A 22,691-nucleotide genomic window follows, 5' to 3' on the forward strand; every position below is an offset into this window, starting at 1 on the left:
CGCTATCACCTCTTTGGGTAACCAAAACTTAGGCTCATGTTGAGCCCCTGGTACGCTGCCACCATTGGGACTTCCTGGCGTGCTTAATTGCAAGGCTCGCAGCTCCAACTCCTTAAGCTGAAGCTCGTGCGCCAGCTTCTTTTCTTCCATTGCGTACTTTTTATCTTCCCTTTCTTTCTCCCTCTCGTGTTTTAGCTTAGCAAACTCCCATTTCAATTGCCTCTCCTCCCTCCTGTCCTCATATTCCTGTGACGACGTACTCCTTCAAGACCCACTACTGCCTGCCCTGGAACATCTTCCTGGCAACACATTTTCAGTCACATCTATGTTTAGTAGGTCTAGTTCTCCTGGAGCACCCGCCTCCCCTTGTGTGACCTGCCCCTCCTGTTCCCCATCCCCTCTCCCCTCTGGGTGGGTCCTTACCCATGCCCTCAAGGCTGTACAGAACTCCTCCTTTGCGGCTCTCCGCCCAACAGGCACCCCCATCCCCTGACAAAATTCCCTTAGCTGCACCACTGTATACTCTTCTAGGTCGGCTAGCTGGAACTCCATTTTCACAGGTGGGACCCAGATAAACAAAGGGAAAATCACTAGGACGTAGGTAACAGTATTGGGTCAAAACAGGACTCTACACACTCAGGTTAGACAGTGGGGGTCAATTGATTAGGCCTGCATATGCAATAGGTGTCTAGTCTAATTGCGGAAGACTCTGTCTCACTGGAGGGTGCAGTATAGCCACAGGTCCTGATCCCACCCCTCGCCACCAAATGTAGGAACTAGGGTCACCTGTTCCACGGGGGATAGCCTGGCACGAGCAGGTAGGCACCCGAAAGCTTAGGTGTAAAGTGACCATACAGCACACACATCCACTGAGACAGGAAACGCACACAAGAACTGACACCACACCAGTGAGGTTTGAGTAAAAATCAATAAGTTTTATCTAAGTTCAAGGTTCAGGGTAATCAATAATCAAAGCATCAATGTCTCGGCAAAGCATTTCATCAGAGGGGGGTGAGGGGAGCAATTCAATATTCACTGTACCATATCACCATAACCATTTCAATAAAGGATTACACATTTCATTACTCTGTAATATCTATTGCATCAGGTAACTGTAGGCATTCCGGAAATGCGGCATTAGGCAGGAGTAGAAAACACTTCCCTGAGCAGGAGTAAAACATGTCATTGAAGGTCAAACATTTCCTTAAGCAGGGTGAACATCTCATTAGGCAAGAGAACAAACATCACGTCAGGCAAAGCCAACATTTCATTAGGCCGGAATAACCATTGCATTAGGCATTAATAAACCACCCATCCGGCTAAAAATGAGCATTCCAGATATCCAGAATGGACCACTCATAAAGCGACAGGGTCTGGTGCTCCTCCTCCGGGTTTACAGTGAGCACCTTTTATTTTCCCACATTGTCTCTCTTATGTAGAAAGGTTACATTTACAACTAAAGTTTTTGTCACATTGAGAGCACGAGTCATTTCCTTTTTTATCATTGTGGGTTCTCTCTTGTTGAATGAAACTGAATCTCCAGCAGACTCTTCCCTGGCATTTAGAACAATGATGAGGTTTTTTCTAGGTAAGTTCTCGCAGGTTGAGTGAGACCAGATTTCCGACTGAAACTTTTCCAGCATTCAAAGAGCTAATAAGGTTTATCCCCAGTGTGAGTTCTCTCATGTCTAGTGAGAGTTGTTTTCAATCTGAAGCTTTTGTGGCATTCAGAACACTGATACCGTTTATGCCCAGTGTGGTTTCGTTCATGCACAGTAAGGTTGGATTTCTGACTGAAGCTTTTACAGCATTCAGAGCACTAATAAGGTTTTTGCCCAGTGTGAGTTCTCTCATGGTAAGTGAGAGTTATTTTCCGACTGAAGCTTTTCTGGCATTCAGAGCACTGATAGGAGTTTGAGCCCAGTATGGATTCTCTCATGTTGAGTTAAACCGGATTTGTGATAGGAACCTTTTTGGCATTCAGAACACTGATACGGTTTCTGCCCAGTGTGGGTTCTTTCATGCACAGTAAGGTTGGATTTCTGACTGAAGCTTTTCCGGCACTCAGAGCACTGGTAAGGTTTTTGTCCAGTGTGAGTTCTCTCATGTTCAATTAAACTGGATCTCTGACTGAATCCTTTCCGGCACTCAGAGCACTGGTAAGGTTTTTGTCCAGTGTGGGTCCTTTCATGTACAGTAAGGCTGGATTTATTACTGAAACTTTTACAGCATTCAGAGCACTGATAAGGTTTTTGTCCAGTGTGAGTACTCTCATGGTGAGTGAGAGTTATTTTCCGACTAAAGCTTTTCTGGCATTCAAAGCACTGATACCGTTTATGCCCAGTGTGGGTTCTTTCATGCTCAGTAAGGTTGGATTTCTGACTGAACCTTTTCTGGCATTCAGAGCACTGATACGGTTTTAGTCCAGTGTGAGTTCTTTCATGACGAGTGAGACCAGATTTATGACTGAAGCTTTCCCTGCATTCAGAGCACTGGTAAGGTTTTTGTCCAGTGTGGGTCCTTTTATGTACAGTAAGGCTGGATTTATGACTGAAGCTTTTACAGCATTCAGAGCACTGATAAGGTTTTTGCCCAGTGTGAGTTCTCTCATGGTAAGTGAGAGTTATTTTCCGACTGAAGCTTTTCTGGCATTCAGAGCACTGATAGGGGTTGAGCCCAGTATGGATTCTCTCATGTTGAGTTAAACCGCATTTGTGATAGAAACCTTTGTGGCATTCAGAACACTGATACGGTTTCTGTCCAGTGTGGGTTCTTTCATGCACAGTAAGGGTGGATTTCTGACTGAAGCTTTTCCGGCACTCAGAGCACTGATAAGGTTTTTGTCCAGTGTGAGTTCTCTCGTGTTCAATTAAACTGGATCTGTGACTGAATCCTTTCCGGCACTCAGAGCACTGATAAGGTTTTTGTCCAGTGTGGGTCCTTTCATGTACAGTAAGGCTGGATTTATGACTGAAGCTTTTACAGCATTCAGAGCACTGATAAGGTTTTTGCCCAGTGTGAGTTCTCTCATGGTAAGTGAGAGTTATTTTCTGACTGAAGGTTTTCTGGCATTCAGAGCACTGATAGGGTTTGAGCCCAGTATGGATTCTCTCATGTTGAGTTAAACCCCATTTGTGATAGAAACCTTTGTGGCATTCAGAACACTGATACGGTTTCTGTCCAGTGTGGGTTCTTTCATGCACAGTAAGGGTGGATTTCTGACTGAAGCTTTTCCGGCACTCAGAGCACTGATAAGGTTTTTGCCCAGTGTGGGTTCTTTCATGTAAAGTGAGATTGGATTTGTGATTGAGGTGTTTCTGGCATTCGGGACACTGATGGGGTTTTTGTCCAGCGCTAGTTTTCTCATGTTTAGTGAGGTGGGATTGATAACTAAAGCTGTTCCCACAGTCATTGCTCTTATTCAAGTTGTGTGTTTCTCCAAGTTGGGCTTGTTCCTGGATACATGTCATTTTAAGACTGAATCTGATTTCTGATTGTGTACTTGTTTATGTTACAACTCAGCATTACATTCTAAAATACATTTCAGATGCTCTTCTTCACATTTGTATTTAACTAATGATAGTTTTTACCTGGAGATCATTTTCCTACCTTTAAAGGCACCGATCTCTCTTGTCTTATAAACTTTCACTGAGGAGCCCCTTGTGTTGATTAAGAGACCTCTCATGGATTCATTTTCTCCAAGTTAATCCCGGGTGAATTCTCTCAAGTTTAATTAGTCTCATTTAGTGATTCTAGTTTATCACATTTGAATTAAGAGTTTTAAAAGCACTGATAAGGTCCTTGGGGTTTAGTGTTTGCCTGTTAGGTATGTTTGTTCATACAAGTAATGACAGATGATTAGGGCATGCCAGGGTGGTTTATGAATTATCAATAGCGTAACACTGGCCCCTTTTATACTTGTTGTGCCAGTATATGCTTTTTTGCTCAGTGGCTAAGACAGGTACATGATCGACTTTGGAAGTTACAGGACCCTTTAAAACTACTCGGATCGACCCAAGAGACAGAGTTGGTGGGGGAAAATCTTCCTGTATTGGAAATGATAATCCAGCATCTTTGCTGTAACGACATCTGAGAAAGCGTATTTACAATGACTTTCTTTTAAACAACCTTTTCTCTCTCATCTTCAGGAGACAGAGACAAAAGCTTGGGCTTGTAAACCGAGGATATTAGTCTTTTATGACGGTTCTGTCACATCACAACACGTCTACGGATACTGATCTGTTGGGGAGGGTTTGCGTCTCCAAAGCATTTCTCATAAACCATCAAACAGAATTTACAGAACTGAGTTTTCTCAAGTGCACTGCTTGTCGAGCAATTGCGGTCAATGTTCTCCTTAATCTCAGTTACTGACACTTGGTAAACATTGATGATCCTTTTACTTTAGGGATTTGACAACTTTCACATTCACCAGTTTCTTCCGCTCCAACATCCTCACCATTCCTGGCACATAGAATGTGTTTCTTCTCTAGTGCTCAAGAATGTTTTAACTTTCCTTGAAATAATCCTTTTTGTTGTGTTTCTCTAAATGTAAACCTTCTTTTTTCTGTTCATGCTTCTATTACCTGTAGAAATGAAGTCAGAGATTGTAAATGAACACTAAGAAAAAATATTTGGGACCTTATACTTTGCACAAAGAAAGTATTGACAAAAACAAGATAGGAAATCAGTTGAGTTGCATTTCTGATAGTGGTGAAACAGCTCTGGGACACTGTGTAGATCGGGAGCTTCGGTTTACTGGAGCTCATGGATGTGAGAGAAAACGTAATTAATATTTCAGAAAGAAACACAAGTTGCACATATATTGTGACACATATTCTCAGAAGCAGCCAACACTATCAATTTACTAGTGATCTAGGAAGGGACATTTTATTGAACGAACGAATTCGCCTTTGCTGTAATCACTGCTTTAAATGCCACTGTAGACTGACGCTGTGTCCCTTTAGCTCAGTGGAATTCACTATTTCAAATTGTGCAGATGAAAAGGACTTACTTGGTGGCCCAGAACTCATCACACTCCTCCGACAGGACCCAGGCACTGCAACACCTGAAAAAGAGAAAAAAACAGCACAACAGTAAAGGAAACGAAAAAGGGTCTAGAAAAGAAAAACACAAAACAGAAGAAAGAGAAAAAAGGCTATCTTCCACTCTCACCACATGTTCCAGCACAGGGAACTGTGCAGCAGATGCGTGTGAACCCATAAGTTACTTCTAAACACAGTGCCAACAAGGTCAGCACCAGGTGCGGCTCCACCGGTTGCACCACCCTAAAGCCAGCCTTGTGTGCATGTGTGTCCACACACATATACTGTGTCTTTTGCTTGTAGTAGATAAGACAGAAAAGGATAGTTTAGCGGGACGTAAAGAGATGGAAGTCAGATCCAGAGATGAAAGATGCTGAAAGAACGGACAGAGGGAGGATAGTATCACATGGTGTAGAGGAGGAGACAAATGTGAGCATAGTTAAAGTACTGCTGGGAAAAACTGACTAAAAAGGAACTGGACCTGCACTACACCCCCCAACATGTTCCAGGAGGAATGTGGCTCCATTATATTATTATCAGAAGTTTGATAACAACAAGAATAGTGCACAGTGGGAGTCAAATGTTGAAGTGAAGAGACAAAAAAACAGAGATCAAGAAAGGGAATAGAGAAAGAAGAAACAGGGGAAAAGGAAACTTAGAGGTATAGGAATCCTTACCTGACAGTTATGTTATATTTTGTTCCTCCGAGGGTCGCAGCCACGCTGCACTGCCGGGTCATCCCAGAATACCTTGAAAGGAAGTAAAGAAATAGTTTTGCGTCAGACGACTATCACACTTCATCACATTTTACAAATAACCGTCCTGAACTTACAAAACAAAAGAATCTCTTGTTCTCTGGAGGCCATTGTGAAGCAAATATGGGTATGAATAAATACTTCTTTGTATCACCAAGAACCATGATCCCTTGCTGGAAAAGGTCTCTGTGAATATGGAGTGCACCCACAGTCTCAGAGAACAAACCCTAACAATCCAGTCCACTTATTCATAACCCCCATCTTTCCATTTACAGACCATGAAACTTGCAAATCAAAACAATCTGGTTTGCACAGGTATGTTAATGTCCTCATACATAATTCTGCCCACCGTTCATAAATCAGTCAACCAGACTCTTAGATTTATACAAACCATGCTCTTGGAGCAACTGCAATTCAAGTTCAAGCTGATGCAGAGTTTGAACGCTGAGCAATGGAAGCAACACAGCATCAATGTGTTGGTGCTTTTTATCAATAACTTATCTGAAGGGATGATGCGGGGGGTCAGCATAAATAAATCCTTCACGAGACAAAGCTTGGAACATTGAAATGTTGAGATCTCCATTGAAGACAACGGAGCAGCAGCAGCCTATACAACCTGATATAGGCCTGCTGCTCACAACATTACAATGTCCTAATACACAGCCTCTGCCTCTCCAAAATACATGGATTGGGCAGGAGAAAGCAAAGGATAGAGCCTGCAGCAGGGCACAGAGGAGACCCCCCTTCCTCCTCCCATAGCTCGCAGTGCCACTTGCATCTCGGAAGGAGGGGGGGTCCTGCTCATCTCCTACATCTCCCGACTCACCTGAATGATGAAAAGCAGTTTAGCCGAGCCCAGGGAGAACCAGCGGCCGACTTCAGCCTCCTTTCACAGCTATTGCTGTGAATGTTCAACAATTAACCACTGTGGGTATCAGAGGTGTTTCAATCCCCTCGGTCTCTGGGACACTTTTGTTTTATTAATTAACACATTCTGCCTCATTGGGGCAAACAGTGTAATGACCTTATAGTCACTTCCAATTAAGAAGGAGAAACCCTTTGTGAAAAGGGAAGGGGTTGAATATAGGGCAAACAAAATACAAATTCCCTTTTCAAGTAGTCTGGAGAAAAAGACTTGTGTCTCTGGGGAGTCACAGAAAAGTGTTGTGGGTGAGCCAACCACTATATTAAGGTTATAGAGGGATCGACAAATTTACAACTATTTCAATATACCTTAGTACACATCATTTTCTCTAGAATAGATAAGATTATAAGCACTCTAATGTGAATTGTGTAAAAAATTATTTTTATTTATCTCTGTTCAACACCACAACTGCATACATTTATTCATAAAAATATGTTAAAAACAATTCATAAAACATTATACACTTGCAAAAATACAAATTTAAAAAATTTTTTTTTTCAGAAACCACAAAATTTATCACACAAACAGATTGTCGACGCGGCGTTTCGGTGATATTGTGTCGTCACCTTCTTCAGGACAGTGTGTAAGTTAAAATCACTATAAATTTAAAAACACAGAAAAATCATATGTTAACATTCAATGTATTGAGTCAGTGGCAGAACAGGGTTAGACTATAATCTTCCTAAGTTGGGACGCTATACGTTCTCAATCCTAAATTTATTTCATTTAGTCTCAACAGTACAAACATTAACACTTTGTATATTATAGATATTTAAGCAGATTCTTTCACAAAAACTCAGTGATTATATGGTCGCTTTATTTGGAAAACAAGCCTATGCAATATTTGTGAAAACCTCAACCTTCGTTTGGTCTCACCCTTTCACTTGCATCCTTTCGTGCTCGTTATTACCGAACAAGTTTTTGTGGGATACCTATTTAACTTAAGATATCTCCTAGTGAACACAGTCATATGGATGTTATGGCTATTGCTTTAATTTATAGTATGTTCACTTAAACCATACCTTCAATTAGGTTGTTACTGGGTCTGACGCTTTTTTCTAGGGCATTGGCGATCTGTGACCTTTTCTGGATTATCTTCGTTTCTGTAGAATGATTGATAAATATAGGCCAGGTCATTTGATTCCCATAGAGTACTCTATCTGGTTAATCTCTGTGTGCCTTATTGGTTATTTCTTTACCTTGCTATAGTAAGTTTGTTCATAGATGGAGTGGGTCAGTATTGGTATTCTTCTGCTCCTCCGTTGATATGTGAACTCATAGTGCCTACCTATCAGAAGACACCATGTATTAGTCATTATTCTTGCTTTTTCATAATACCTTGTTTACATCCTAAATTAAATGCCTATTTTTTATTTAGTTCCCTGCAATATGGGATATACAGAATAAGTACCTGCGATTCTTTTCAGGCGGGTCTTATGCAGAGGACGGTCTTTCTTTACTACGCCCAGTAGTGCCGGTAGAATTTTAATTTCTGGTCTTTAAGAAAAACCAAGAAACAAAGTTGGAAGTTTTACTCTGGCTATTAAGCGGGGCTTTTTATCTCTTGTTTCCCTATTTGCAGGTCAATTGTTCTCACCTGGAAGGATCTCTTTTAAAACCAAGGAAGCTCGCTCTTGTTTTGTGGCGAAAATTCTCTTTGAACCACAGGAGGGATTCTTTTCTCTCTGCAAAAATTGAAAGGATAGCGGTTTTGGTAGTATTTACGGGTCAATTCTATTTATTCCTTAGCGGAACACTATTTGGGACTTCGGGGCAGATTTATGTTAACTGGCGCATCCCCAGGGATGCGCCAGTTAACATGCGCCACGGTGCGCCACTGCTACGCCACCCATGGTGCGCCGCATTTATGATGCGGCGCACCATGGTGCAAGGAAGTGAGGATGCGTGACGCATCTCTCGACGTACGGGCGGCGCATTGCAGGAGTCATGTCGCAAGTGCGACATGACTCCTGCAATGCACAGGAGCCACCTATACTATGCATTGTGCGTCACCCTTACGCCTGCTTCAAGCAGGCGTAAGGAAGTGACGTAGAAAGTGACTGAGTGAAATCTCATAGATTTCACTCAGCCACTTTTGCGAGGCGCACCTGCCCCGGAACGCCCACCCTGCGCCGGAACGCCCACATGCGGCGCAGGGCTTTACAACGTGACGCATCTGCCTAGATGCGTCACGTTGTAAATCGTTCGTAGGGATGCGCCACGTTTACGCCGCCTTGCGTGACGCAACAGCGGCGTAAACGTGGCGCAAGGGCTTCATAAATCTGCCCCTTAGTTCTTATCTCGGGAATTTTACTTACTTGAATTAGTTTTCCTGCGCGATTTCCGGGCGTCTACCGTGACCGTCTTGCTGAAAGGGTTTGATCTGCACTGGCTGGTCTCGTTCTTATATACGCTTCACAATGGGTCAATTTGGATCAAATCATTACACCTGTGATTATTTTGGAGACAGGCTCTATTCTTTCGTCCGTTACAGCGGCCATCTTTGTATTCCTTTTTAATCCTCATCATGCCCTTTAATCGGTTTTTATTTCGGGTTTGTTTCCACTTTCATTCCCGCTTTGGACGTGAAGCGCAATGTTTATCAACGTTATATAATACACCACAGTGGGTTTAAACTAAATTATCACCTCCCGCTTAGATGGATACACTTGTACGCGGAAAAAGGATATTCCTTAGGTTGAAAGTGGCGGCCATCTTAAAGATGTTAAAAATGTCATTACTACTTCGGGTTTGCTACCGCTTTTGTTCTTACTATTACAGTGAAGTCCCTTTGTTTATCAATGGTCCTTCTCGTCTAGTTTGCCACAGTAAGATTACTATAATTATCACCTATTCGTATTGTTCTGTAGTTTTAATAACAGAAAACGGTATTCCTTTAGTAGAATATGGCGGCCATCTTTAAGGGTGTTCAAGTCTATCGATTTCTACTCAGTATTAGTATTATTGAGACTGCGGGTCCCTGTTCTACTTGAAGGATATTTCCTTTGTTAATTTCCTTCAGACCTTGTTATTTATTTGGGCTATATTTATCGTATCTTTAGCTCTTAAGTCATATGTTGGTTGAGGGAACTTACTTAGGGCGCCAGTCTAAGGATGCCAATATGTTTATTCTTAGCAAAAAATCAGATCATAGGGAACAGATTTATTTAAAACATATCTCTCGCCCTTATTATAGCCTATTCCAATTTATTTCAAGTTTAAGCCACACCACACATTTTTTGCCCATTTCATGGTTTAGAGAATCCTGTCCCATTCCTCCTTGCTGTTCAATCCATTTCTAAAGGTATTAAATTTGGACATATAGTATTGTTCTCTTTTTCTTCTTTTCATGTCCATATCACCTCCTCTGTTATTTAGTTTAACTACTTCAATGATGCACCATCTAAGGTCCTCTACACTATGTTTCATGGTTTCCCAATGTTCAGCCAAAGGGGCATTGGCCCGTTTGGATCTGATGGCGGATTTGTGCTCATTAAGCCGCACTCTTATTTCTCTGGAGGTTTCGCCAATATATGCTTTTTGGCAGGGGCACTGAATCATATATATTACGTTTGTAGTCCTGCAGTTCACTAGTTCATTTTGTTGGTGATTAACTCCGTTGTATGTCATTTTAGGTCCCTTTAGAATCTGGCTGCAGTTTTTACATGAACCACAAGGAAAATTTCCCACTGGGGTCCTTCCATCAATGGTTCTTACCTTATTTCTTTTTTGATCATCTGGGTATGTATGGACCAAACAATTTTTAATTGTTTTGTTCCTGCGGAATGCATAAATAGGTTTAGGAAGGGGTGCGCCATTCTCATTTTGGAGTAGGTTCCAGTTCCTGTGTATGAGGTTCTTAATTTTGTTGCTTATATTGGAAAAATTTGTAACGCACACTAGTTGTTCTTTTTGTCGGGATTCTCTTTTTGGTTCAAACATACTCTCTCTATTGAAATATTTAGCTCTTTTGTATGCTTGCTTGACCATTTTTTTTTGGATAGCCTCTTTCCAAAAACTTATTGGTCAGATTTCGGGCATGTTTTTCAAACTCTTTTTTGTCCGTACAGTTTCTTTTCACCCTTAGGAACTGGCCGAATGGTATGTTATTTTTTTGAGTCGACGGGTGATAGCTGCCGTAATGTAACATTGTATTACGGTCAGTGGGCTTACTATAGAGTTCTACTTTTAGAAAACCTTCCGTATGTTTAATTTTTAGGTCAAGAAAATTACAGCTTTGGTTGCTATATGTGGAGGTGAATTTTAAATTCTTGTCTCCAAGATTTATCCATTCGATGAATTCCTTTAGTTCATCTTCACTACCTGACCATATGAAGAACACGTCGTCAATAAAACGATACCAGGTCTTGATGTTCTCAAAAAAGGGGGACATCTCATTAAATACATGTTTTTCCTCGAAAGTTGATACATAAAGGCAAGCTAAGCTCGGTGCGCAGGTTGCGCCCATGCTGGTGCCCTTTATCTGTTTAAAAAGATCTTCCTTAAAAAAAAAAATTTTGTTTGTTAGAATGATATCTATACAATCTACTATGAATTGTGCATGTTCAGAAAGGTCTTCTTCTTCCCCTTTCAGAATGTTCTCCATCATTATTTTTGTATCCTGCTGGGGGATGTTAGTGTATAGTGACTCTATGTCTAGAGTCACTAGCCATTCACTGTCCATATTGTAGGGTTTATTTTCGATTTTACTAATTATGTCTGTGGTGTCCTTAATATAGGCTTTCTGCTGGGTTACTAAGGGTTGAATGAACTTGTCCACGTATTGGCTCAAGGGTTCTGTTAATGAGTTGAGACTGGACACTATAGGTCTCATTGGTGGATCCACAGGGTTTTTATGAACCTTGGGGAGTCCATATATTGCAGGTATTACTGGAGTCTCGTTTTTTAGGAAATTGAATTCCTCTTGATTTATCACTCCATCTTCTAGAGCATAGTTTAGTCTATTTAGTATAGTTATTTTCAAATCGATCCACTCTTGCTTATTAGAGGTTGCATAGTGCATAGGGTTTTTTAGAATTTCCTGCATTTTCGTTTCATACTTGTGAGTGTCCATGATGACAATACTGCCACCTTTGTCACCAGGTTTTATTGTAATTTCTTTACATTCTTGTAAGGATCCTAATGCATTTTTCTCTTCTTTGGTGAGGTTGTATTTTACCCAAGATTTCTGTTTTAAAAGATCTTCTAGTCCTTTCTCGATTACTTTTTCAAAAATGTCTACCTCCTTACTGACCATGGAGCCGGTGGGCATTCATTTAGATTTTGGCCTCAGACCTGACTTATTGTTACTAGGGGGTTTTTCCTTCCCTTCGAAGAATTTATTCAACCTGATTTTTCTAAAAAAGCTTTTTATATCCCGCTGAAGATTAAATGTGTCTACTGGTTCAGCGATGGCATATCCTAGACCTTTTTCCAGCAGCCGTATTTCATCAGCGTTTAAAATTCTGCTGGATAAGTTTATGACTGCTGTTTTAGGGTCTAGTCCCAAGTTTTTTGGCTGCGCGTCTTCATATATGGACGTGCTTGCCCTTGGTTCTGGGGGTAGTAATTCCTCCCTCTCGCTCTGCCTCTTGGGTTCGTATTTTGGTTGGTTTTGCGTTTGTCTAAAAAAGGAAGACTCTCTCTATTTGGTTTGTTGGCATTACTATGGCTGTTGTCCCTTGGAGCTGAGTTTTCAGGATTAGCTTCTGTTTCAGAGTCTGTGCTCATATAGGAGCTTTCAGAGAAACTGACCCCTCTCCTGGGGCCATTTCTTCTATTTGTTTGCCACGTTTGCTTCGGTTGCAACTCCTCTCTCTGTTTTTCGTAATAGTCTTTCTGGAGATAAGGGTAAGTTGTTTCGGGTCTGTACCTTTCTAAGTCTTTTCTAAATTTATTACTTTTTTTATTTGTTAGATAATCTCTGTATCCATCTAGGTCTCCCTGGATTTCATCTAATTTATTCTTGGCATCTTCTAATGATGTACTTTCCCTTAGTTTTTTCTCCATTTCGTCTATTTCTTGTTTCTTGTTTTTCTATAATTAGTGTGGCATATGCCACACTAATTATAGAAAAACTAAGGGAAAGTACATCATTAGAAGAATTAAAAGTATGTTTGAACCAAAAAGAGAATCCCGACAAAAAGAACAACTAGTGTGCGTTACAAATTTTTCCAATATAAGCAACAAAATTAAGAACCTCATAAACAGGAACTGGAACCTACTCCAAAATGAGAATGGCGCACCCCTTCCTAAACCTATTTATGCATTCCGCAGGAACAAAACAATTAAAAATTGTTTGGTCCATACATACCCAGATGATCAAAAAAGAAATAAGGTAAGAACCATTGATGGAAGGACCCCAGTGGGAAATTTTCCTTGTGGTTCATGTAAAAACTGCAGCCAGATTCTAAAGGGACCTAAAATGACATACAACGGAGTTAATCACCAACAAACTGAACTAGTGAACTGCAGGACTACAAACGTAATATATATGATTCAGTGCCCCTGCCAAAAAGCATATATTGGCGAAACCTCCAGAGAAATAAGAGTGCGGCTTAATGAGCACAAATCCGCCATCAGATCCAAACGGGCCAATGCCCCTTTGGCTGAACATTGGGAAACCATGAAACATAGTGTAGAGGACCTTAGATGGTGCATCATTGAAGTAGTTAAACTAAATAACAGAGGAGGTGATATGGACATGAAAAGAAGAAAAAGAGAACAATACTATATGTCCAAATTTAATACCTTTAGAAATGGATTGAACAGCAAGGAGGAATGGGACAGGATTCTCTAAACCATGAAATGGGCAAAAAATGTGTGGTGTGGCTTAAACTTGAAATAAATTGGAATAGGCTATAATAAGGGCGAGAGATATGTTTTAAATAAATCTGTTCCCTATGATCCGATTTTTTGATAAGAATAAACATATTGGCATCCTTAGACTGGCGCCCTAAGTAAGTTCCCTCAACCAACATATGACTTAAGAGCTAAAGATACGATAAATATAGCCCAAATAAATAACAAGGTCTGAAGGAAATTAACAAAGGAAATATCCTTCAAGTAGAACAGGGACCCGCAGTCTCAATAATACTAATACTGAGTAGAAATCGATAGACTTGAACACCCTTAAAGATGGCCGCCATATTCTACTAAAGGAATACCGTTTTCTGTTATTAAAACTACAGAACAATACGAATAGGTGATAATTATAGTAATCTTACTGTGGCAAACTAGACGAGAAGGACCATTGATAAACAAAGGGACTTCACTGTAATAGTAAGAACAAAAGCGGTAGCAAACCCGAAGTAGTAATGACATTTTTAACATCTTTAAGATGGCCGCCACTTTCAACCTAAGGAATATCCTTTTTCCGCGAACAAGTGTATCCATCTAAGCGGGAGGTGATAATTTAGTTTAAACCCACTGTGGTGTATTATATAACGTTGATAAACATTGCGCTTCACGTCCAAAGCGGGAATGAAAGTGGAAACAAACCCGAAATAAAAACCGATTAAAGGGCATGATGAGGATTAAAAAGGAATACAAAGATGGCCGCTGTAACGGACGAAAGAATAGAGCCTGTCTCCAAAATAATCACAGGTGTAATGATTTGATCCAAATTGACCCATTGTGAAGCGTATATAAGAACGAGACCAGCCAGTGCAGATCAAACCCTTTCAGCAAGACGGTCACGGTAGACGCCCGGAAATCGCGGAGGAAAACTAATTCAAGTAAGTAAAATTCCCGAGATAAGAACTAAGTCCCAAATAGTGTTCCGCTAAGGAATAAATAGAATTGACCCGTAAATACTACCAAAACCGCTATCCTTTCAATTTTTGCAGAGAGAAAAGAATCCCTCCTGTGGTTCAAAGAGAATTTTCGCCACAAAACAAGAGCGAGCTTCCTTGGTTTTAAAAGAGATACTTCCAGGTGAGAACAATTGACCTGCAAATAGGGAAACAAGAGATAAAAAGCCCCGCTTAATAGCCAGAGTAAAACTTCCAACTTTGTTTCTTGGTTTTTCTTAAAGACCAGAAATTAAAATTCTACCGGCACTACTGGGCGTAGTAAAGAAAGACCGTCCTCTGCATAAGACCCGCCTGAAAAGAATCGCAGGTACTTATTCTGTATATCCCATATTGCAGGGAACTAAATAAAAAATAGGCATTTAATTTAGGATGTAAACAAGGTATTATGAAAAAGCAAGAATAATGACTAATACATGGTGTCTTCTGATAGGTAGGCACTATGAGTTCACATATCAACGGAGGAGCAGAAGAATACCAATACTGACCCACTCCATCTATGAACAAACTTACTATAGCAAGGTAAAGAAATAACCAATAAGGCACACAGAGATTAACCAGATAGAGTACTCTATGGGAATCAAATGACCTGGCCTATATTTATCAATCATTCTACAGAAACGAAGATAATCCAGAAAAGGTCACAGATCGCCAATGCCCTAGAAAAAAGCGTCAGACCCAGTAACAACCTAATTGAAGGTATGGTTTAAGTGAACATACTATAAATTAAAGCAATAGCCATAACATCCATATGACTGTGTTCACTAGGAGATATCTTAAGTTAAATAGGTATCCCCCAAATACTTGTTTGGTAATAACGAGCACGAAAGGATGCAAGTGAAAGGGTGAGACCAAACGAAGGTTGAGGGATTCACAAATATTGCATAGGCTTGTTTTCCAAATAAAGCGACCATATAATCACTGAGTTTTTGTGAAAGAATCTGCTTAAATATCTATAATATACAAAGTGTTAATGTTTGTACTGTTGAGACTAAATGAAATAAATTTAGGATTGAGAACGTATAGCGTCCCAACTTAGGAAGATTATAGTCTAACCCTGTTCTGCCACTGACTCAATACATTGAATGTTAACATATGATTTTTCTGTGTTTTTAAATTTATAGTGATTTTAACTTACACACTGTCCTGAAGAAGGTGACGACACAATATCACCGAAACGCCGCGTCGACAATCTGTTTGTGTGATAAATTTTGTTGTTTCTGAAAAAAAAATTAAAAAAATCGTTATTTTTGCAAGTGTATAATGTTTTATGAATTGTTTTTAACATATTTTTATGAATAAATGTATGCAGTTGTGGTGTTGAACAGAGATAAATAAAAATAATTTTTTACACAATTCACATTAGAGTGCTTATAATCTTATCTATTCTAGAGAAAATGATGTGTACTAAGGTATATTGAAATAGTTGTAAATTTGTCGATCCCTCTATAACCTTAATATAGTGGTTGGCTCACCCACAGCACTTTTCTGTGACTCCCCAGAGACACAAGTCTTTTTCTCCAGACTACTTGAAAAGGGAATTTGTATTTTGTTTGCCCCATGACCTTATAGTCAGCCATAGCAGGCAATACTGCCCATTAAAGGACCGCTCCCTTGGTAAAGGCCCTTGCCTTTAGAGCTACAACAAGCTTCAAAGCTATATTAAAGGTTTCAAATAATTACTGAAGGCATAAACAAGGTTACTCAGTCAGAGAAATAATTATCATAATATTTGCAGGAGAATCACATAAAGGGAACCTCTAAAGTATATCAAAAGCCAGAATCAGAACTAACTCTAACTGTAAAGTCAATAGACAGACCACAACAACAAATGTGTGCCAAGAAATAAGAAAAAGTTTTTTTATAATATCAAATAGCAAACTGACATAGAATCTGCTTAATTGGAAATCAAGGAAAAGTTCTTAAGTTTTTAGACAGAGAGAACACATTATTGACATGGTTCATGATGAGGTAAAAATGACAGCAATCAATTAATGTTCATGAAAACATGGCACAATAAAATGTAATTTAATAAACCACAAGTAACAAAATGAATAATTAATTGTGACTCTTTCCCAAAAAGCCGCAAGTCATTTTACAAGGTTATTCCCTAACATAATAACTGGATCTTAATCACAGTTTAAGTTTGTGGCCATTCATCATTGACCCAATTTGTACAGGAACATTTGCTGACAGCTTATTAGTTGTTTATTAGAAATGCCTACAACTTGGACTCCTTTCCCAAGAGGGGTGGGTTGGGAGCTCCTGTCAGTCTGACTATGGAACGTGTAGCACATTTAATGATTAAAAGTGATGCTGGATTCCAATTTACTTCTTCTACAAAAGGGCCACTCTGGGTGACCTCTAGGACGTCACCAAGCATGCAATCCTTCTCCCGTCTCAGGCACAGTCATTGTGTCTGATTCAGTCCAGTAGAAACTCCTAGTGTAGATGCAAGTTGTGGAAAATCCTTATTAATCACTAAAGGATTTTGTTGAAATCCTGAATTTGTTGAGAATTTGGCGTTCTAATCTGCATTGGGCTGTGGGACTATCTGGACTGAAGGCATGTTCCAATATACCTGCCTTTGATTCTGCATGCTCGGCACAGAGGCCAGTTGGGCTGGGACCATTGACTCAGACATCCCATTCGGTGCCATCTGATTCATGTTCCAGTTTCCCAGGTTCCTGCAAACATCGCACAGATCATGTCTTAGTCTGCACATTATTAGTGTTTGAGGTATTTAAATTGTCACTGTTAGTAAAACCTATACCCTAAGCGGGGCGGCACTGGCCGTAACGGGCTTCCAGTGTTTCCCCGGGAAGCTGGAACAGTGGGGACCGATTGTTAGGTGCTGGGAAACATATTGGTCACTGGGGGCTGGTTTTGCTGTGGTGTTGCTATATCACCCCCCAGCTACAAAAGAGGCAGGGAGCTGGTTCGTCAAAATTGTCAGGCCTGGTTTGGGTTCCCAGTTTTGATCTTCTTCTTCTTAGTAAAAGAATTGTCACTAGAGTACTTTGGTTACATCCAGAATGTTGGTCTGCAGCCCCTCACATTTTGCTGGATATGTGCACTAACCTCTGGATGCAACGCTAAATGATGCGTCCTCCTTTACCCGGTCTTCGACTTTGCAATATTGTCTGTAAATCTGCATTAATCTCTTGTAATATATAATAAAATATTTTGAGGCGCTTCACTCTGTGGCTCTTCAATTGGCCGGTTTACAAACAACTTACACTCATTCCACAAATCTCTTGGGACAAGAATTAACAAACTTAAACTCAGCTCTCGATCACCCAGCCTGGACGAACAGGTCTCATCTCCACTGCATCCCTCCTGGATAGGCCCCACCTTCTATGAACCACCCAAACACAGGACAGGCCTCACCTCATCTGCACCCCTGGACAGGCCTCACCTCCTCTGCTCCCCTGGACAGGCCTCACCTCCTCTGCACCCCTGGACAGGCCTCTCCTCCTCTGTACCCCTGGACAGGCCTCTCCTCTGACCCCTGGACAGGCCTCTCCTCCTCTGCACCCCTGGACAGGCATCACCTCCTCTGCACCCCTGGACAGGCCTCGCCTCACCTGCACCCCTGGACAGGCCTCACCTCCTCTGCATCCCTGGACAGGCCGCACCTCCTCTGCACCCCTGGACAGGCCTCACCTCCTCTGCACCCCTGGACAGGCCTCACCTCCTCTGCATCCCAGGACAGGACTCTCCTCCTCTGCACCCCTGGACAGGCCTCTCCTCCTCTGCACCCCTGGACAGGCCTCTCCTCCTCTGTACCACTGGACAGGCCTCACCTCCTCTGCACCCCTGGACAGGCCTCACCTCCTCTGCTCCCCTGGACAGGCCTCACCTCCTCTGCACCCCTGGACAGGCCTCTCCTCCTCTGCACCCCTGGACAGGCCTCTCCTCCTCTGTACCACTGGACAGGCCTCACCTCCTCTGCACCCCTGGACAGGCCTCTCCTCCTCTGCACCCCTGGACAGGCCTCACCTCCTCTGCTCCCCTGCACAGACCTCACCTCCTCTGCACCACTTGACAGGCCTCACCTCCTCTGCACCACTTGACAGGCCTCACCTCCTCTGCACCCCTGGACAGGCCTCCCCCCTCTGTACCGCTAGACAGGCCACACTTCCTCTGCACCCCTGGACATGCCTCACCTCCTCTGCCCACCTGGACAAGCCTCACCTCCTCTGCACCCATGGACAGGCCTCACCTCCTCTGTACTCCTGGACAGGCCTCACCTCATCTGCACCCCTTGACAGGCCTCTCCCCCTCTGCACCCCTGGACACAGTCCTCACCTCCTCTGCATCCCTGAACAGGCCTCACCTCCACTGACCCCTGGACAGGCGTCACCTCCTCTGCACCCCTGGACAGGCCTCACCTCCTCTGCACCCCTGGACCTGCCTCACCTCCTCTGCACCCCTGGACAGGCCTCACCTCCTCTGCTCCCCTGGACAGGCCTCACCTCCTCTGCACCCCTGGACCTGCCTCACCTCCTCTGCACCCCTGGACAGGCCTCACCTCCTCTGCTCCCCTGGACAGGCCTCTTCTCCTCTGCACTCCTGGACAGGCCTCACCTCCTCTGCTCCCCTGGACAGGCCTCACCTCCTCTGCACCCCTGGACAGGCCTCTTCTCCTCTGCACTCCTGGACAGGCCTCACCTCCTCTGCACCCCTGGACAGGCCTCTTTTTCTCTGCACTCCTGGACAGGCCTCACCTCCTCTGCTCCCCTGGACAGGCCTCACCTCCTCTGCACCCCTGGACAGGCCTCTTCTCCTCTGCACTCCTGGACAGGCCTCACCTCCTTTGCACCCCTGGACAGGCCTCCCCCCTCTGTACCGCTAGACAGGCCACACTTCCTCTGCACCCCTGGACATGCCTCACCTCCTCTGCCCACCTGGACAAGCCTCACCTCCTCTGCACCCATGGACAGGCCTCACCTCCTCTGTACTCCTGGACAGGCCTCACCTCATCTGCACCCCTTGACAGGCCTCTCCCCCTCTGCACCCCTGGACACAGTCCTCACCTCCTCTGCATCCCTGAACAGGCCTCACCTCCACTGACCCCTGGACAGGCGTCACCTCCTCTGCACCCCTGGACAGGCCTCACCTCCTCTGCACCCCTGGACAGGCCTCTTCTCCTCTGCACTCCTGGACAGGCCTCACCTCCTCTGCACCCCTGGACAGGCCTCTTCTCCTCTGCACTCCTGGACAGGCCTCACCTCCTCTGCACCCCTGGACAGGCCTCTTTTTCTCTGCACTCCTGGACAGGCCTCTCATCCTCTGCCTCTCCTCTGGACAGGCCTCACCTCCTCTGCACCCCTGGACAGGCCTCACCTCCTCTGCACCCCTTGGACAGGCCTCTCCTCCTCTGCACCCCTGGACAGACCTCTCCTACTCTGCACTGCTAGAAAGGCCTTTCCTACTCTGCACCCCTGGACAGGCCTCTCCTCCTCTGCACCCCTGGACAGGCCTTACCTCTTCTGCACCCCTAGACAGGCCTTATCTTCTATGCACCCCTGGACAGGCCTCACCTCCTCTGCTCCCCCTGGACAGGCCTCTCTTCCTCTGTACTCCTGGACAGGCCTCTCCCCCTCTGCACCCCTGGACAGGCCTCTCCTCCTCTGCACCCCTTGACAGGACTCACCTCCTCTGCACCCCTGGACAGGCCTCACCTCCTCTGCACCCCTGGACAGGCCTCCCCTCCTCTGCATGCCTGGGCAGGCCTCTTCTCCTCTGCACTCCTGGACAGGCCTCTCCTCCTCTGCCTCTCCTCTGGACAGGCCTCACCTCCTCTGCACCCCTTGACAGGCCACACCTCCTCTGCACTCCTGCACAGACCTCTCCTACTCTCCACTGCTAGAAAGGCCTCTCCTACTCTGCACCCCTGGACAGGCCTCAACATCTCTGCACCCCTGGACAGGCCTCACCTCCTCTGCACCCCTGGACAGGCCTCACCTCCTCTGCCCACCCCCTGGGACCGGCCTCACCTCCTCTACATCCCTGGACAGGCCTCAACATCTCTGCACCCCTGGACAGGCCTCACCTCCTCTGCACCCTTGGACCGGCCTCACCTCCTCTGCACCCCTGGACAGGCCTCTCCTCCTCTGCACCCCTGGACAGGCCTCACCTCCTCTACACCCCTGGACAGGCCTCACCTCCTCTGCACCCCTGGACAGGCCTCTCCTCCTCTGCACCCCTGGACAGGCCTTATTTTCTATGCACCCCTGGAAAGGCCTCTCCTCCTCTGCACCCCTTGACAGGACTCACCTCCTCTGCACCCCTGGACAGGCCTCACCTCCTCTGCACCCCTGGACAGGCCTCTCCTCCTCTGCACCCCTTGACAGGACTCACCTCCTCTGCACCCCTTGACAGGACTCACCTCCTCTGCACCCCGACAGGACTCACCTCCTCTGCACCCCTGGACAGGCCTCAACATCTCTGCACCCCTGGACAGGCCTCTCCCCCTCTGCACCCCTGGACAGGCCTCTCCTCCTCTGCACCCCTTGACAGGACTCACCTCCTCTGCACCCCTGGACAGGCCTCACCTCCTCTGCACCCCTGGACAGGCCTCACCTCCTCTGCATGCCTGGGCAGGCCTCTTCTCCTTTGCACTCCTGGACAGGCCTCTCCTCCTCTGCCTCTCCTCTGGACAGGCCTCACCTCCTCTGCACCCCTTGACAGGACTCACCTCCTCTGCACCCCTGGACAGGCCTCGCCTCCTCTGCACCCCTGGACAGGCCTCTCCTCCTCTGCACCCCTTGACAGGACTCACCTCCTCTGCACCCCTGGACAGGCCTCTCCTCCTCTGCACCCCTTGACAGGACTCACCTCCTCTGCACCCCTTGACAGGACTCACCTCCTCTGCACCCCTGGACAGGCCTCAACATCTCTGCACCCCTGGACAGGCCTCACCTCCTGCACCCCTGGACAGGCCTCACCTTCTCTGCACCCCTGGACAGGCCTCTCCTCCTCTGCACCCCTGGACAGGCCTCACCTCCTCTGCACCCCTGGGCAGGCCTCTCCCCCTCTGCACCCCTGGACAGGCCTCTCCTCCTCTGCACCCCTTGACAGGACTCACCTCCTCTGCACCCCTGGACAGGCCTCACCTCCTCTGCACCCCTGGACAGGCCTCACCTCCTCCGCACCCCACTCAGCCTCAGCAGAAGGAAGAGCTGAGCTCTCCTGACATCACCATGAATGCGGGGGGGGGGGGGGGAATCTGATCCACAGATTCATAAATTGCAGCCAAGTGAGTTGGCAGCTCTCCTACCTGAGCAGAAACCTGTCCGGGCTCTCTCCTCCTCCTGGGGGGGGGGGGGGGGGGGGGGGGCAGATCTGGGGTCTGAAGATGAAGGTAACTGCTAACACAGACAGACAGGGCTCCTTCCCCCTCTGCAGTACACGCGGAGAGGCCGGAAGTGATGTCAGTACCGCTGCTGGTGCTGTCTCTGCCGCCGCTGACCTGGAAGAGGAAACCCTTCATTTCATCCAATGTGCAGCTCAGTGGTTTCATCAGCAGGCGAGGATCGCCCTCTGGTGGCCGCTGACGGAACTGCCGCCTCCAGGCTCCAGCAGTGAATACATTTCACATAAACAAGCACTTATACCTGTAAAGACCTGGGATTTCAGGTATCATAAACGTGAATGTTTTTAAGGGTCAGACAGTTCAAGTGCAGGGCCTCACACTTTGCTGCTGTAAAAAAGTATTTATAGCTTCACTTCAGATGAACATCTCCCAAACACTGATGTTAAGGACTTAAGAGTATTTAAAGAGAGGTGACAACTGGAAGTGACAGTCTGTAATTCAATGAAAATATCTGTATTTTAATGAATATATCAGAATATCAGTCAGTTTTCCAATTAAACTGGGCAGCTTATTTATTCTTTTAAATAATTTATTTGCAGTTGTTCAAATCCACAACGTCCTAGATAGCAAAGTAAACAGGAAAATACCATGGAGTTTAAGACACCAGATCAGTGACAATGAGGCATAGGTCAAAGCGACAATTAAAGGAGCTTATTTCTAATTTTCCTGAGTCTGTGGCTTATTCCTTATATTTAATATGGTTTTATATCCTCGAACAAGACTGAATTGTAGGTTCTAATTAGGTTTTGAGTTTCTGGTTTAAGAGCACACTGTCTC

At 44.6% G+C, this 22,691-nt stretch overlaps 1 protein-coding gene across 1 annotated transcript; it reads right to left on the reverse strand.

The window, feature by feature from the left end:
* Positions 1–957: 957 nt before the first annotated feature.
* On the reverse strand, positions 958–21,857 carry LOC144806799 (uncharacterized). Its single transcript, XM_078673002.1, has 4 exons — positions 21,819–21,857; positions 5,720–5,791; positions 5,012–5,065; positions 958–4,583 (listed from the first exon to the last, which is right to left on the reverse strand). The coding sequence occupies exon 4, from the start codon at positions 3,468–3,470 to the stop codon at positions 1,896–1,898; it is 1,575 nt and encodes a 524-aa protein (XP_078529128.1). The 5' UTR covers positions 3,471–4,583; positions 5,012–5,065; positions 5,720–5,791; positions 21,819–21,857; the 3' UTR covers positions 958–1,895.
* Positions 21,858–22,691: the final 834 nt, after the last annotated feature.

Source organism: Lissotriton helveticus, chromosome 1_2, assembly GCF_964261635.1.
Source record: "Lissotriton helveticus chromosome 1_2, aLisHel1.1, whole genome shotgun sequence".
Classification (NCBI taxonomy): Eukaryota; Metazoa; Chordata; class Amphibia; order Caudata; family Salamandridae; genus Lissotriton; species Lissotriton helveticus.